The sequence below is a fragment of the Hylaeus volcanicus genome, chromosome 1 (assembly GCF_026283585.1).
Source record: "Hylaeus volcanicus isolate JK05 chromosome 1, UHH_iyHylVolc1.0_haploid, whole genome shotgun sequence".
In the NCBI taxonomy this organism is placed as follows: Eukaryota; Metazoa; Arthropoda; class Insecta; order Hymenoptera; family Colletidae; genus Hylaeus; species Hylaeus volcanicus.
In genome coordinates this window covers 32192129-32204823 of record NC_071976.1, presented here as the reverse complement: position 1 = coordinate 32204823, position 12695 = coordinate 32192129, and the positions used below count along the sequence as shown (strand labels likewise).

The 12695-nt window shown below is 34.6% G+C and overlaps 4 protein-coding genes across 9 annotated transcripts; 2 read left to right on the top strand and 2 right to left on the bottom strand.

The window, feature by feature from the left end:
- Positions 1 to 397: 397 nt before the first annotated feature.
- On the top strand, positions 398 to 3962 carry LOC128873736 (dynamin-1-like protein). Of its 5 annotated transcripts, none has more exons than XM_054117560.1 (8): positions 398 to 771; positions 1031 to 1595; positions 1665 to 1912; positions 2011 to 2712; positions 2969 to 3064; positions 3137 to 3224; positions 3303 to 3514; positions 3606 to 3962. In XM_054117560.1, the coding sequence occupies exons 1-8, from the start codon at positions 670 to 672 to the stop codon at positions 3660 to 3662; spliced, it is 2070 nt and encodes a 689-aa protein (XP_053973535.1). In that variant the 5' UTR covers positions 398 to 669; the 3' UTR covers positions 3663 to 3962. The 5 variants fall into 5 exon arrangements, 4 of the variants coding, with proteins under 4 accessions (XP_053973535.1, XP_053973517.1, XP_053973525.1 ...); XR_008456478.1 differs by having other exon boundaries at positions 399 to 771; positions 2915 to 3224; positions 3606 to 3769; positions 3848 to 3962; XM_054117550.1 differs by having other exon boundaries at positions 399 to 771; positions 2915 to 3064.
- On the bottom strand, positions 3778 to 7181 carry LOC128873755 (SET and MYND domain-containing protein 4-like). 2 transcript variants are annotated; one of them, XM_054117573.1, is made up of 4 exons: positions 7058 to 7181; positions 5688 to 6537; positions 4853 to 5501; positions 3778 to 4770 (listed from the first exon to the last, which is right to left on the bottom strand). In XM_054117573.1, the coding sequence occupies exons 1-4, from the start codon at positions 7072 to 7074 to the stop codon at positions 4259 to 4261; spliced, it is 2028 nt and encodes a 675-aa protein (XP_053973548.1). In that variant the 5' UTR covers positions 7075 to 7181; the 3' UTR covers positions 3778 to 4258. The 2 variants fall into 2 exon arrangements, with proteins under 2 accessions (XP_053973548.1, XP_053973559.1); XM_054117584.1 differs by lacking the exon at positions 7058 to 7181 and adding an exon at positions 6651 to 6891.
- A 396-nt stretch (positions 7182 to 7577) lies between these two features.
- On the top strand, positions 7578 to 9290 carry LOC128873775 (V-type proton ATPase 21 kDa proteolipid subunit c''). Its single transcript, XM_054117610.1, has 5 exons — positions 7578 to 7846; positions 8028 to 8076; positions 8177 to 8260; positions 8340 to 8739; positions 8813 to 9290. The coding sequence occupies exons 1-5, from the start codon at positions 7786 to 7788 to the stop codon at positions 8843 to 8845; spliced, it is 627 nt and encodes a 208-aa protein (XP_053973585.1). The 5' UTR covers positions 7578 to 7785; the 3' UTR covers positions 8846 to 9290.
- Positions 9291 to 9442: 152 nt separating this feature from the next.
- LOC128873765 (carnitine O-palmitoyltransferase 2, mitochondrial) lies at positions 9443 to 12484 on the bottom strand. The gene is made up of 7 exons (XM_054117597.1): positions 12044 to 12484; positions 11936 to 11976; positions 11292 to 11850; positions 10566 to 11099; positions 10018 to 10507; positions 9737 to 9929; positions 9443 to 9628 (listed from the first exon to the last, which is right to left on the bottom strand). Exons 1-7 carry the CDS (start codon positions 12086 to 12088, stop codon positions 9502 to 9504), a joined length of 1989 nt encoding a protein of 662 aa, XP_053973572.1. The 5' UTR covers positions 12089 to 12484; the 3' UTR covers positions 9443 to 9501.
- Positions 12485 to 12695: the final 211 nt, after the last annotated feature.

Genomic DNA, 12695 nt, shown 5'->3' with positions numbered 1-12695 from the left:
CTTATCCATTGTTACGGCCTATTTCCATGTGCACGTCGATCCAATCGCGATTAGATCATTGGCGGATTCAGCAGGGACAACTGTTGAGTGGTTTTCTTGGATTCTCTGCTCTGATTCGTCTAGCTCTAGTCGAATAGGTAAATCAAAGCAGAGAATCCAAGAGAATCAGTCAATGTACAACTAATTTCGGATGTAATTGAATTTCGAGAAAAAGGACTTTCAAGTTTTCAATTTTTTGACGAATTTAAAAATTTCGTCCACTTGCACGGGGCGCTTAAACTACGATCGTGATCCTGGCAAAAGTTTAAAGGAATGTTTTTATATTTGCATGATGAAAATGTTACTTTAAGTCGCATTCGAGGTTCATATATATCTATATATATGTTATGTAGCATGATATGCGCACGCGTGTGGACTATGAAGCAGGGAAAGGGTGGTTGGAAACAGCAGGTGTAGGATTATTGGAGTGATCTTAACGAAAATTGTAATACGCCAAAAATTATTGCGGAAACGATTAACATTTACAAAAGATTGCAGTTTCTTGGGAGAAAAGTTTCATAGTACTAGGAACGCATGTAATTGCAGGTGTCTATAACGAAAAGACATTTCCACCGGCTCTTACCGCGTAACTGTCTCACGATCGATTTACCTTGCGCTTATTCTTCTACGATGGAAGCATTGATACCCGTAATAAATAAATTACAAGATGTATTTAACACTGTCGGCTCAGATGCTATACAATTACCTCAAATTGTCGTGCTTGGTACTCAGGTCAGTTGGTATTTTTCAAATAACAATAAATAGAAAATTCATAGGAGCTCCTATGATTACGATCTTAATTTAAATTCTTTGTCCTTTCGATAAATAAGATCTAACAATCGAAAATGATTAATAATTTCTATTAGTCTTTAGTATTAGTCATAGTTTCATCTTGAAGTATTGACAAATGCATGTTAGGATTATATTGATGTTTTGTAATTGTATAGAATAATTTTAGAGCATTGTTGAACATATATATTAATTTCTCCAGAGTTCAGGAAAGTCATCTGTAATTGAAAGTTTGGTTGGCCGATCGTTTTTACCACGAGGTACTGGAATAGTTACCCGACGTCCTCTGGTATTGCAGCTGGTCTACACACCTAAAGATGAGCGTGAACATCGAAATGCAGAGAATGGAACGCTGGATTTAAACGAGTGGGCCACATTTTTACACGCAAAAAGCAGAATTTATACAAACTTTGATGAGATTCGTAAAGAAATTGAATCTGAAACGGAACGAATGGCTGGAACTAATAAAGGAATTTGTCCAGAACCGATTAATTTGAAAATATATTCAACGTCAGTTGTTAATCTCACGCTTATAGATCTTCCTGGTATCACAAAGGTACCAGTTGGAGATCAACCTGAAGATATTGAAAGTCAAATACGTCAACTTGTTTTAAAGTATATATGCAACCCTAACTCAATTATATTAGCTGTTGTCACTGCTAATACCGATATGGCTACAAGCGAAAGTTTAAAACTCAGCAAAGATGTAGATCCGGATGGACGACGTACTTTAGCTGTTGTGACTAAGTTAGATCTTATGGATGCTGGTAATTTTATTATTTAAATTTCACATTTTGTTAAAATGAATTATAAAAACCTTGTATTATTTGTTGCAGGAACCGACGCTATAGATATATTATGCGGTAGAGTAATTCCTGTAAAACTAGGAATTATTGGAGTAGTAAATCGTTCTCAGCAAGACATAATGAATAATAAAAATATTCAAGATGCATTGAAGGATGAAGCTGCATTCTTGCAACGCAAGTATCCTACTTTAGCAAACAGAAATGGAACACCTTATTTAGCTAAAACTTTAAATCGCTTACTCATGCACCATATTCGGGATTGTCTCCCAGAGCTAAAGGTAATAATGCTATTCGTAAATACTAATTATTTACAATACATAGCTAGAAAGAACTAAAATGAGCATAATTCGGTAGAATTTATATTTTTTGAAAACAGACGAGAGTAAATGTGATGGTCTCGCAATTTCAAACCCTACTTAACTCGTACGGCGAAGATGTTGGCGACAAGAGTCAAACGTTACTTCAAATTATTACTAAATTTGCAAGTAGTTATTGCTCCACAATCGAAGGAACAGCTAGAAACATAGAGACAACGGAATTGTGTGGCGGCGCTCGAATTTGTTACATTTTTCATGAAACGTTTGGCAAAACGCTGGACTCTATTCATCCGCTGGCGGGTCTCACAAAAATGGATATTTTAACGGCTATTCGAAACGCGACTGGTCCAAGACCTGCTCTATTTGTACCAGAGGTTTCGTTTGAATTATTAGTTAAACGACAAATTCGAAGACTCGAAGAGCCCTCTTTACGGTGCGTGGAACTCGTACACGAGGAAATGCAAAGAATTATACAACACTGCGGTACCGAAGTACAACAAGAGATGCTACGTTTCCCAAAGTTACACGAGCGCATTGTCGACGTTGTAACACACTTGTTACGTAGACGACTCCCGCCCACTAATCATATGGTTGAAAATTTGGTTGCAATAGAATTAGCGTACGTTAATACCAAGCATCCAGATTTTCATAAGGATGCCGCCCTTGTATCGTCCTTACTAAAAAATTCTGATGGAGATTCTGTTAAACAAAATAGAAGACTGCCTTCGTCATCGACTACTATAATTACAAACGACACGGTAGTAAGTATTTATTCAACAAATGTAAAATTATTTAAATATTTTTAACGTAGTGACTAATCACTTTCTTACTATACCTTCGCAAAGAGTAAAATCGATTATTTTATGTTTAACTATAAAAAGACGTAACGCTCGAAATGCCCATATCTGTGCATCAGTTTTACGGGAGTGCCGCGTAACTAAACACGTAACATGTCCTTAACAGAATGTAAAGTCAGTTAATAACAGTCAAGACGAAGTGGCATCTTTTTCCGAGCAGAATAAGGATCAACAGGGACATCAGAATCATTGGTTATTAAGTAATTTATTACCTCAAGGAAGGTCCGATTCAACTAGTTCTATGGATGGTTCGCCTGTAAGAAATCGTGAGAACAGTAGCTCTCCTAATTCGATTCCAATAATCGATGTACAAAAACCTTCTCCGCAGCAGAAGGCAATAAATCTACTGCCGGAGGTGCCGATGCAGACATCTCGTAAACTGAGCGATCGAGAACAACGAGACTGTAATGTTATTGGTACGAATAAAAGACGTCATATTTTATCACGAAATAGTGCTTTATTTCGTTTATTTATATAAACGTTTAATGTTGCAGAAAGACTAATAAAATCATACTTTTATATCGTACGAAAATCTATACAAGATAGCGTACCGAAAGCTGTCATGCATTTCCTAGTCAACTATGTAAAAGATAATTTACAAAGCGAACTCGTAACCCATTTGTATAAATCGGATCATGCCGAAGTACTCTTAAACGAGAGTGAGCATGTTGCCATCAGGCGCAAGGAAGCAGCAGACATGCTAAAGGTATGCCTACACAAATGACAGTGTTCTGTTTTGTATAATTTAAATATTTTTAATCGATTATCAATGTATATATGTATGTTTTGTATTCCAGGCACTTACTCAAGCTGGTCACATTATTAGTGAAATTCGAGAGACCCATATGTGGTAACTACCTATACACCACCTGTCTACACCATCATGTTATAGTCCAATATAGACAGTTTGGCGTTTTAGTAGATAAATTGATGAATGAAGTAACGTATATGTCGAACCAATGTATATAATTTTTATTTTTCATGCAAGCAGTGTCAACACTACAACAATAATTTTTAAGGTCTACGCATTTTCTTTTAGTTTCACTTGATAAGCGCAAAAGAACACAATATCGTAATTACGTGCATTTATAGCAAGTGTTGATATGTATTAAGAAACTGAAGTATTACCAGTAATACCAATGGTGCTTATATCACATCTGTACTTCAAAAGCCTTACTAAATTTATGCTCAACATTCATTTACATCGGAAACATCAACTTCTTCGATAATTGTAAATTGTAAAAACAAGGTCAAACGATCGTGAATGCAGGGCAGTTTGTATTTTTTGTAACATTTTGCACTGCTCGTAGGGGTCAAAGATACATAATGTTTAATACAAAAAATAATCGTAACAAAAAATTTCTTTCAACACTTTGTGATATAAATCCCAAATCATGTAACGTTATGTATGTAGAGAGAGAGAAAGAAATATGAAAATTTTGTTAACTTATTATTGGGAGGTACAGCCAAACTGATTGTAACATTGAATGATACATTGTTGTGTTTTGATAGTCTCGATGTTGGGTGCAGCGAAAAACTTGTCAATAAAGTATATATGCTCAAGTAATTGAGGCAGAGCCTGTGCGTATTGCCTTTCGTACATCTTGGAAATCGCGTTTAATCGTTTGTCAATTGATTTTCGAAGTTGATTGTTTAATTTTTTACAATCGATTTTCTCATTACACTTGCGACATAGTGTACTCGATACGTTCCGCGTATCTTTTTCATTCAAACTAAGTGTACCGATTATTTCTGAACATGCCCTGCATTTATAATTCATTGTTTCAGGTAACGGATACTGCCAGTTTTGCGTGCAAGCTTCGCATGCGCACAGAAAACGATACTTTTTCCACAAATACTCGCGTCTTTGTAATCTGCCTTCGGTAAGAAAATGTGGCCCATAGCAATCAAGAATTTCGGTACCCTTACCGATAAAGCGTAATGTTCTTACCACGACTGTTCCTGCGAAAGTGATTCACGATTATACGTCAAAGCTCGTAGAACACAAAGACTTCGTCGTTCTTAAAAGGCACATGCTTTTTACCTGATGGATAAGAATGACGAACGACGTTCGGGCAACAGCTGTGATTTACAAGACTGACCGATGGATAGATAGCCCCGCCAACAAGTCTCGGTTCCCAAACATGAGTCTCCTTGTCGTACACGTTCTCTACGATCTCGTAGGCGTTGCAATTAATCGCCTGTAAATGATGCAATGTTCCTACAGCTAAGGAGAGAAGAGTTTCCTTCAAGCAAACAACGTCCAATCTACTCAAGGCGAAAGTAAAGCATTTTGCTAAAAAGATTGCCTCGATAGCGCGAATAAGGTTCACGTTCGGTTCCAAAGTCGCGCAATGAGTTTCTAACGCTAACACGGTGCGATAATCGTGGGGAGTGTACACCTCACTGATCCCTAATGTGTTGGATATTTTATTTACGCTTGTAGTGTGATACCGAAGGAAATTGTCATTCAGAAATGGAATATCGTCTTCCGTATTGTTATTGTTATTCGTTTTTCCAGCGTTTGAAGATAAGAACCCCACGATCGTCATTCTATAGGCCAGTAACAAGTGCGTAGCTTGACGCTGCTTTTGCTCGGAATCGTTCTCGTAAAAAGCGTCGAATACGGAACATTCGTATCGATGGTACATCTGCCATGCTTCACGGCGACACTTCTCCGAACAGAAAGACACCTGTAATAATATAAACGTGCTCGTGGTTTCAAGAGTAGATGCGAAGGTAACTATTAAAATGACAGGAACTGTACTGAGCAGGGATGGACAAACTGTATTTGCTCAGCTGTTGATGATATTTCAACTGAAAAATCATCGATACGTGCCCATCCCTGGTATCGAGTAAGGTGATCCCTGATTACTGACCGTTCGACACAAATGACAGGGAATCTTAACAACGTCGGTCCATTTAAGGGTGACGTGACAATGTAAACAATTTCTGTCTAGCGCCTCTTTATTTGTGCTGAAAGCAAAGGTTGGATCTACGATGAGAACGCTTCCCGCGTTAATGTCCCTGGTGGCAACGAGATGTCTGCCTCTTCTCTCATCGAATTGCAGAGTCACAGCGTCAGAGCAACTTTTAAGAATGTTGTGCCGCTTCCCTTCAACGGTTGGTGCTTCCTGGCGACCTCGATTCGCCAATGGGTCCTCCAAGGATGAACTTTGCTTCGAGTTGTGTTTTCTACGCGCTCTCCTGGCTCGCGAGGACAACGACTTCAAATTTTTCGCGCACTCGCTCTCTAAATGTACGCACGTGTTCCTACGTTCCAAGAAATCGTTCATACTTTCTACGGTTTTATTGTAAAAGTTCGCTGGAAGCGCAAGCATACACTCACAGTACTTGAGGCATTTCGCGAAAGCCTTCGAGTCGTACCAATGTCGTGCGCAGTCTACGAGCGCGTCCAGGAATAATCTACTACTCACACTGGCCGTAAACAGTGTTTCGATGAGGAGGCTAATTCTATTTTCCTCATCTCGCGTAACATCATTCTCGTCAATCGTTCGACTTTTATTGTAAAGCTCTGTTGCTTTAACATCATCCTTACCCGTGTACGAATCAACGATCTTCAGGTTCTCTATGCACGGTATGTCCATGAGAACCTTTATCATTCCTTCTCTGTCTCCATTCGTAGACGATTCTTTGAAACGACTGGCGAATGGTTCTACCGTCGCAGCATCGTAAGCGGTTTTGAAGAACTCGCTAAACTTTGTAAACCTGCAAAGAATTTGGAAAGATGAAAAAACATTGTATGGGTGATCTTAAAATAAGTGTCCAAACTTTATTATACTATTAACAAAAATGGTTAAATACTAAAAGAAATTACATACTAGTAAATAGTAATTTGTTATTAAATAAATTTTCACTTAAATCTTTAATTGTATTATGTTTCATCAGTTAATCTTATCCGATTTTCTAGATTTCTAATATGCGTGGCAATCTAATGATTGTCACATAACTTCAGCGGCCGTGTTTCTAGTCGACAAACCTTAATTTAGGTCTCTAAATTTACCGATGTAATTTAATCGAAGACTGAAATAGTTTGCGCGATAGTTTCTCATTTCCAGGTACACGCAGTAACATAACTTTCTCTGAACGATATTCCAATGTACGATTTCAAGCATTTCTACGATCAGTACTCTACCCGACAAATCAATCAATTCCGTCACTCTCTTTGTAAACGTTTGAACGTAACGTAGATCATATTTCACATCTTGTTTTAAAGATGTTCGCTTACCCCTTTGTAAAAGACATTTTACGATCTCGATGCAAACAATGAATCGTAATTAATTAACATTACATTGTCGCACGCACTTTTATTGCAGGTAGTACAAGACACCAGACGAATGAGCTGTGACGAATTCTAAAATTAGATGTCGGAAATTTTGCTCCGGGACACCTTGTGCTTTATTTCAAAACTTGAGTTTAAGAAAAATAATCAGATAGATAAAACAGAATCGCGCAAAACATTAAAAATAATGCAGACGCGTAAAATAATGCCTTCGAATTATTTCAATGAAAAGTAATTCGATTTAAGTATCGTGCTACAAATCAATAATTTCGGCGATTCAATAATTGATTTCGGAGAAATCATAGATGAAACTAGATATTCAATAGTTTTAGTTTATTGTAGTTTATTTTGCGAATAATTGATGTGCTCGTAAAGTCATCGATACGTTTTAAAGAAATTTAAAAATTGAATTTTAATACAGTTTTTCTGCGATCGATGTCACTACTGTGCTTAACCATTAAGAGCATCAGAATTCAGACGTGATCAGACGTCACATGATAGGAACGGGTGTGAGTACCGATACTTCCTTCCGATACCTGCGTGAAATGTTCTTATTTTAATATATTGTAAAAACCTGTGGCTGACTTATGCCTTAGACTCGTTAATATTAATCTGTTTATACATCAACGATTCCCTGAATTATTGCGCTCAACAACGGCACCAAAAACAGCGCGATGAGATACATTTTGGGTTCTACTTTTGCAACCACTGCCTCCGTTACAATCATAATACTAGGTATTAATTCATCTCTATTCTCTTTTAAATAAAACTAAAGATCATAAAAGTTGATAACTCGCAGATTGACTTAACTAACTGCTAGTGTTATTTGAACAAGATTGTCAGTTGTGTATGTGATCTTCATTCTTGTAAAGTATACTTATACATATATTTTTTTAAATAATACTATTTCTTGCAGTATTGTACCATGTATTTACTGGAAAAGGAGAACGTGTCAGTGTTGCATGGTAGGTAAAGAAATTTTAGTTATTTGTCTTCCATCTCTAAGTTATTTAGGAATGCTTACATAGACAAATAAAATATTAAAAAAAAAAAAAACATTTATAGGTTTTTGGAAGAAACATCCCCATACATGTGGGCATCCCTTGGTATTGGACTTTCGGTTGCTTTATCCGTAGTTGGTGCTGCATTGTGAGTTATGATTTTAAAAGATCATGACCTTCTTGTATTTTTAAAGAATAAAAAAGGTAATGCAAGTGAACGGTTTCAGAGGAATTCATACAACTGGAGTCTCCATTGTGGGTGGTGGTGTAAAAGCCCCAAGAATTAAAACAAAGAATTTAATTTCTGTAATATTCTGTGAAGCTGTTGCTATTTATGGCCTGATCACTGCCATTGTCTTATCTGGAATGATAGAGGAATTTACTTACAAAGATGCTATGGCAAAGGATGATGTTCGCAGTCAAAATTGGCTAGCAGGATATTTAATGTTTGGAGCCGGTTTGGCTGTTGGTTTTGTCAATCTGTTTTGTGGTATAGCTGTTGGAATTGTAGGTTCTGGAGCAGCTCTTTCAGATGCTGCCAATTCTGCTCTATTTGTAAAAATTCTCATAGTTGAAATCTTTGGTTCTGCTATTGGACTTTTTGGATTGATTGTTGGTATTTATATGGTAAGTTACTTAAAAATATTAATATTTACCTTACTTTTAATTTTTTTATTAATAATTTTTTTCATTCTTATAGACATCTAAAGTAAAAATGGGAGATAAGGTATAAATTTAGGATAAAAATCAGCACCATGAACAACCATATAAAGTATTTTTTTGGAATCACAAAATTCCATTCCATATTTAGTAATCATTAAACGAAAAGTAGATGGAAACAAATAGAAGGGAAACTTAGAATTATTTTTCTGTTTGAATCAATGTAAAAAAATTACTTCTCATTTAAAATCAGTAGATCTCTGTTTCGAACAAGTGTAATTTTGTTACAAATAGAACTGGTCTTAAATAGTTGTTAAACTATTTTTAGCAATGTAAAATTATTGCTGTAATATTGTCACTTGTTTATGGTATCTTGAGTGCATTATAGCACTCTCTTTTGAACTTGTCTAGTGTATATATTTTTTTCCAACTAAACTGTATCAAATGAAAGTAATATTATGTTTATAATTATTCTTATGTGTTTCACATATGTGTAAAATATAGTACATATAATCTTATTGGTAGAATTCATTTTACACCATAAGAAAATAGTTCTTTATTCTTTCGACAATAATAAAAAAGTTCTCCAATACCATTATACATATAAAATTCATGATTGTATATGTAGTTAACAGCGATATAAAATTCGTATAAACGTATGATATAGTTCAACAAACTTGAATGCAATAGTAATTGAATATCGATTATAAATATTCGATAGCGTTATTGTCACTGAACAAATACTTGATAAATATTTTTAAATGCCTCTTCCAGACATTTTACATACTTAGTAGAATTGCAATGGTTGTTATAACTTGTCACAATAGATCCCAATCTTTTATCTTGAATCATGTACCTAAACATTAGCTAAATGTTATACATAGAATTTCGTAAAGTTACCTTATATATTAACAGATTACAAGTGATATGTTTATAAAAACAATAAAGAAAATGTGTGTCTCACCCAATTCCATATCCATTGTTTACCACTGGTCCAAATCCACCAGCAATTACCGCCGGGCTTGAAAGAGTCGATGTAGATAGGATATTATGATTTATATTATCGTATGCTGGATCCTCAAAAATAGCTGGTTTAGGAGTACTTGATTGTTCCCAAATTTTTTTTAATGCAAACAAATGCCTGTCGAATCCTTGTCCTATCAATGTATGAAAACATTTTTTAAGTTCAGCTCTAAACAATATTTCGATAGTGTAATGCCAGATGTAATTGTGCATTATAGATACCCATAGCAGCTTCTTTAGTGAGCTTATTATGAACGTTACTACAATTAATTATTAATTGTTTTAATTCCGAATTGGATAAATTGCTATTTTTTCTAACCATAGCGTCGCATACTGCTTTTGTTTCCATTGTGCAAGACCTAATAGTTTCTGTTCGTCCGTGCTTAAATGCAGCTGTACTACAAGATTCGTATGTCGCTACTGAACGTTCATCCTGATAGTATAAAGCTAATTGAAAAGCTAACTGCATGATCGCATCAGGACTTACTCCAAAAGTTTTACACTCGTCTTTACCAAATTTCTCCAATATTACGTGATCTATACTTAATTGTTTCGTCCATTCTTCGTACTTTTTTGTTTGCCTATCAACGATATTTTGAACTTTATCATCTACAACAAATTTAAGTTGTTTGACATTGCTTGTTCCACTTTGAAGGTAATTGACATCATTAGGATGGAATCTCGGTTGTTTTGAGATATCATTTTTCACATCCTACAAAAATAAATATAGAATATTACAAATTTTTCTTCTCTATTCTTATAATACTCACATTAAAAAATCTTAGAACAGCTACTCCATCTCCCCATGAATGTTCAAAATTTACTCCTGCATATCCGTCTTGAGTGACAATTAAAGAAAATGACTTATCAAACCATCTATTTGTTCCATCTGCATGGAGGAATGTCCCAACCAATTTATTGTAATCAGTGCCAAGACACACATCATCTAGTATCATCATAAATACAGCTGAGTCTATTTTCTTCAGAAGGTCTTGATTACCAATTTCTGATAAATGTGTTCTAGTATTAGCCCACAAATTACGTTCTGCTGTTGTAAGTACTCCAATAGGACATTCATTAGCTGGTCTATTGTTTTCTAAAATAGATTTCAGGCAATTTGCTATGGTTTTTGGTTCATATATATAGCCATTTTCATCTAATACATCAATAGAGTAGAAATGTCCTTTTCTCATTACAATTACATGTCTTGCAGATGTATTTTGATAAATTTCATCTTTTTCTATTTTTGGCAACCTTGTTGTATTAAACAAGTTGTGATATTGAGACATATCCAAAGGATAGGCCTGTAATAAGAATTACTTCTAATAAGATAATATTTTTCATCATCTACTGAAAGGTTATACCTTTCAATTATTTTTTATTTTTTACTTATTCCCCTTTTCAAATTATTTTATTATTATTATTATTTATTATATTATTATTATTATTTTATTATACTATAGTACTTTTATGTCCTACAGATAAAACAAATTCACCTTGAATAAATAAGCTCCATACCAACTGATTCGAGATGGTAACAATCTTGTAACAGTATGAAATAAATCTGTATCAGACTTCTTGGGATTTAAGTGGAACACTTCTGGTGGTAGAATATTTTCCTTCAATGATTTCATGAATCTTAATGATGATATAAGTAGATTTGTAGCTTTCACTAACTGTGCATTATACAGTGAATTGTCTTCTGGTGCAAAAACTATGAAAGGATTGTAATTGATAGGTAAAGGCTTACGATCTCTTAGGTACATGTCAAACCATGGTTCACTAATATAGCTAGTATGAAGATTTTTGACATCTTTTGCAATAAGTTTCTTTTGCAAATCAATACCAGGTTTAGTAAGAAATTCATTAACATAGGATGTAGTCTTGTCCAATTGCTCATTAGATAATAAAGGTTTTTGAGCATTTAAATATCTTTTGCATGAGTCCTCAAGCTTAGGAATAGGCAATCTTGGTAGAGATGGTTGAAAATGCATTGTAGGGGTTTTGCTTTTTTTAATATATTGATATCCATCATTTCTTTCAGCTATTGTGCTCCTATAATAGGTAAAAATATATTCGAGAGAAAATAAATTCTTCTGTTCATAGTGTTCATATATTCTACATATATTATGTTACATACCTTGATGCCTTAAATACTAATACTACGTTTTTATTACCAATCTAAAACATGAATGCATTTTGAAAATAGTCAGTTCAATATATTGTATAAAAATTGCAATATATTTACCAATTTTCCTTTACAGTAGTTATGTCTTGCAGGTAAGGAGAACATATTGCATATAAAAAATAATTTATTTCTTCCTACACAATATACTATTTCATAAAATACAACAAGCCGAGCAACAATGAATTATATGAATAAAAAAATGTATCGATATATCGCTAATGGAAGTAGACAATGAAATGAACTGTTGGGTTTGGGTAGCGTATTATTAATTAAAAGTGTACGTGAACGTACATTTGCATAAATTCAATTGAACATTCTACATACTGCATTCTGTATGTACATATATATATATATTCGAATATATTATAAGTACTTATAGCATAATTTGAGAATTTCTATGTAGTCATACATTTCTAAACAGTTCGAATTTAAATTATTAATTCAAAATGTGTAGCGATTTGTAGTATGTTAAGGAGAATTCACAATGATTCATAAGAAAATATTTAGGAAAACGCGTTTTTCAGCCAATGATAAGATGCTGATAACAATAATTCAAGCGTTGTCATTGGTCGCGCAATGAATGCATCATGATCCATCCAGAAAGAATAACACTCAGTGACGCCATACCTGTGTTGCGTTTCATGGACCAACTAATGGATCGCCATCTTGCGGTAAAAAGGATGAACTAATTTTGGAACCTTTACCCGAAGTT

Bases quoted from the DNA above. Each gene is read 5' to 3' on its own strand.
- LOC128873765 (XM_054117597.1), bottom strand. From the start codon at position 12,088: ATGTTCTCCTTACCTGCAAGACATAACTACTGTAAAGGAAAATTG. The intron at 10,508-10,565 runs GTGAGTATTATA...TTATTTTTGTAG, and splicing joins CTGTTCTAAGATTTTTTAAT to GATGTGAAAAATGATATCTC. The intron at 9,629-9,736 runs GTGAGACACACA...GCTAATGTTTAG, and splicing joins AACAATGGATATGGAATTGG to GTACATGATTCAAGATAAAA.
- LOC128873755 (XM_054117573.1), bottom strand. The intron at 5,502-5,687 runs GTCAGTAATCAG...ATATTATTACAG, and splicing joins CCTGTCATTTGTGTCGAACG to GTGTCTTTCTGTTCGGAGAA. The intron at 4,771-4,852 runs GTAAAAAGCATG...TCACTTTCGCAG, and splicing joins TCGTCATTCTTATCCATCAG to GAACAGTCGTGGTAAGAACA.
- LOC128873775 (XM_054117610.1), top strand. From the start codon at position 7,786: ATGAGATACATTTTGGGTTCTACTTTTGCAACCACTGCCTCCGTTACA. The intron at 7,847-8,027 runs GTATTAATTCAT...TATTTCTTGCAG, and splicing joins CGTTACAATCATAATACTAG to TATTGTACCATGTATTTACT. The intron at 8,261-8,339 runs GTGAGTTATGAT...GAACGGTTTCAG, and splicing joins TCCGTAGTTGGTGCTGCATT to AGGAATTCATACAACTGGAG.
- LOC128873736 (XM_054117531.1), top strand. From the start codon at position 670: ATGGAAGCATTGATACCCGTAATAAATAAATTACAAGATGTATTTAAC. The intron at 1,596-1,664 runs GTAATTTTATTA...TATTTGTTGCAG, and splicing joins GTTAGATCTTATGGATGCTG to GAACCGACGCTATAGATATA. The intron at 1,913-2,010 runs GTAATAATGCTA...TTTTGAAAACAG, and splicing joins ATTGTCTCCCAGAGCTAAAG to ACGAGAGTAAATGTGATGGT.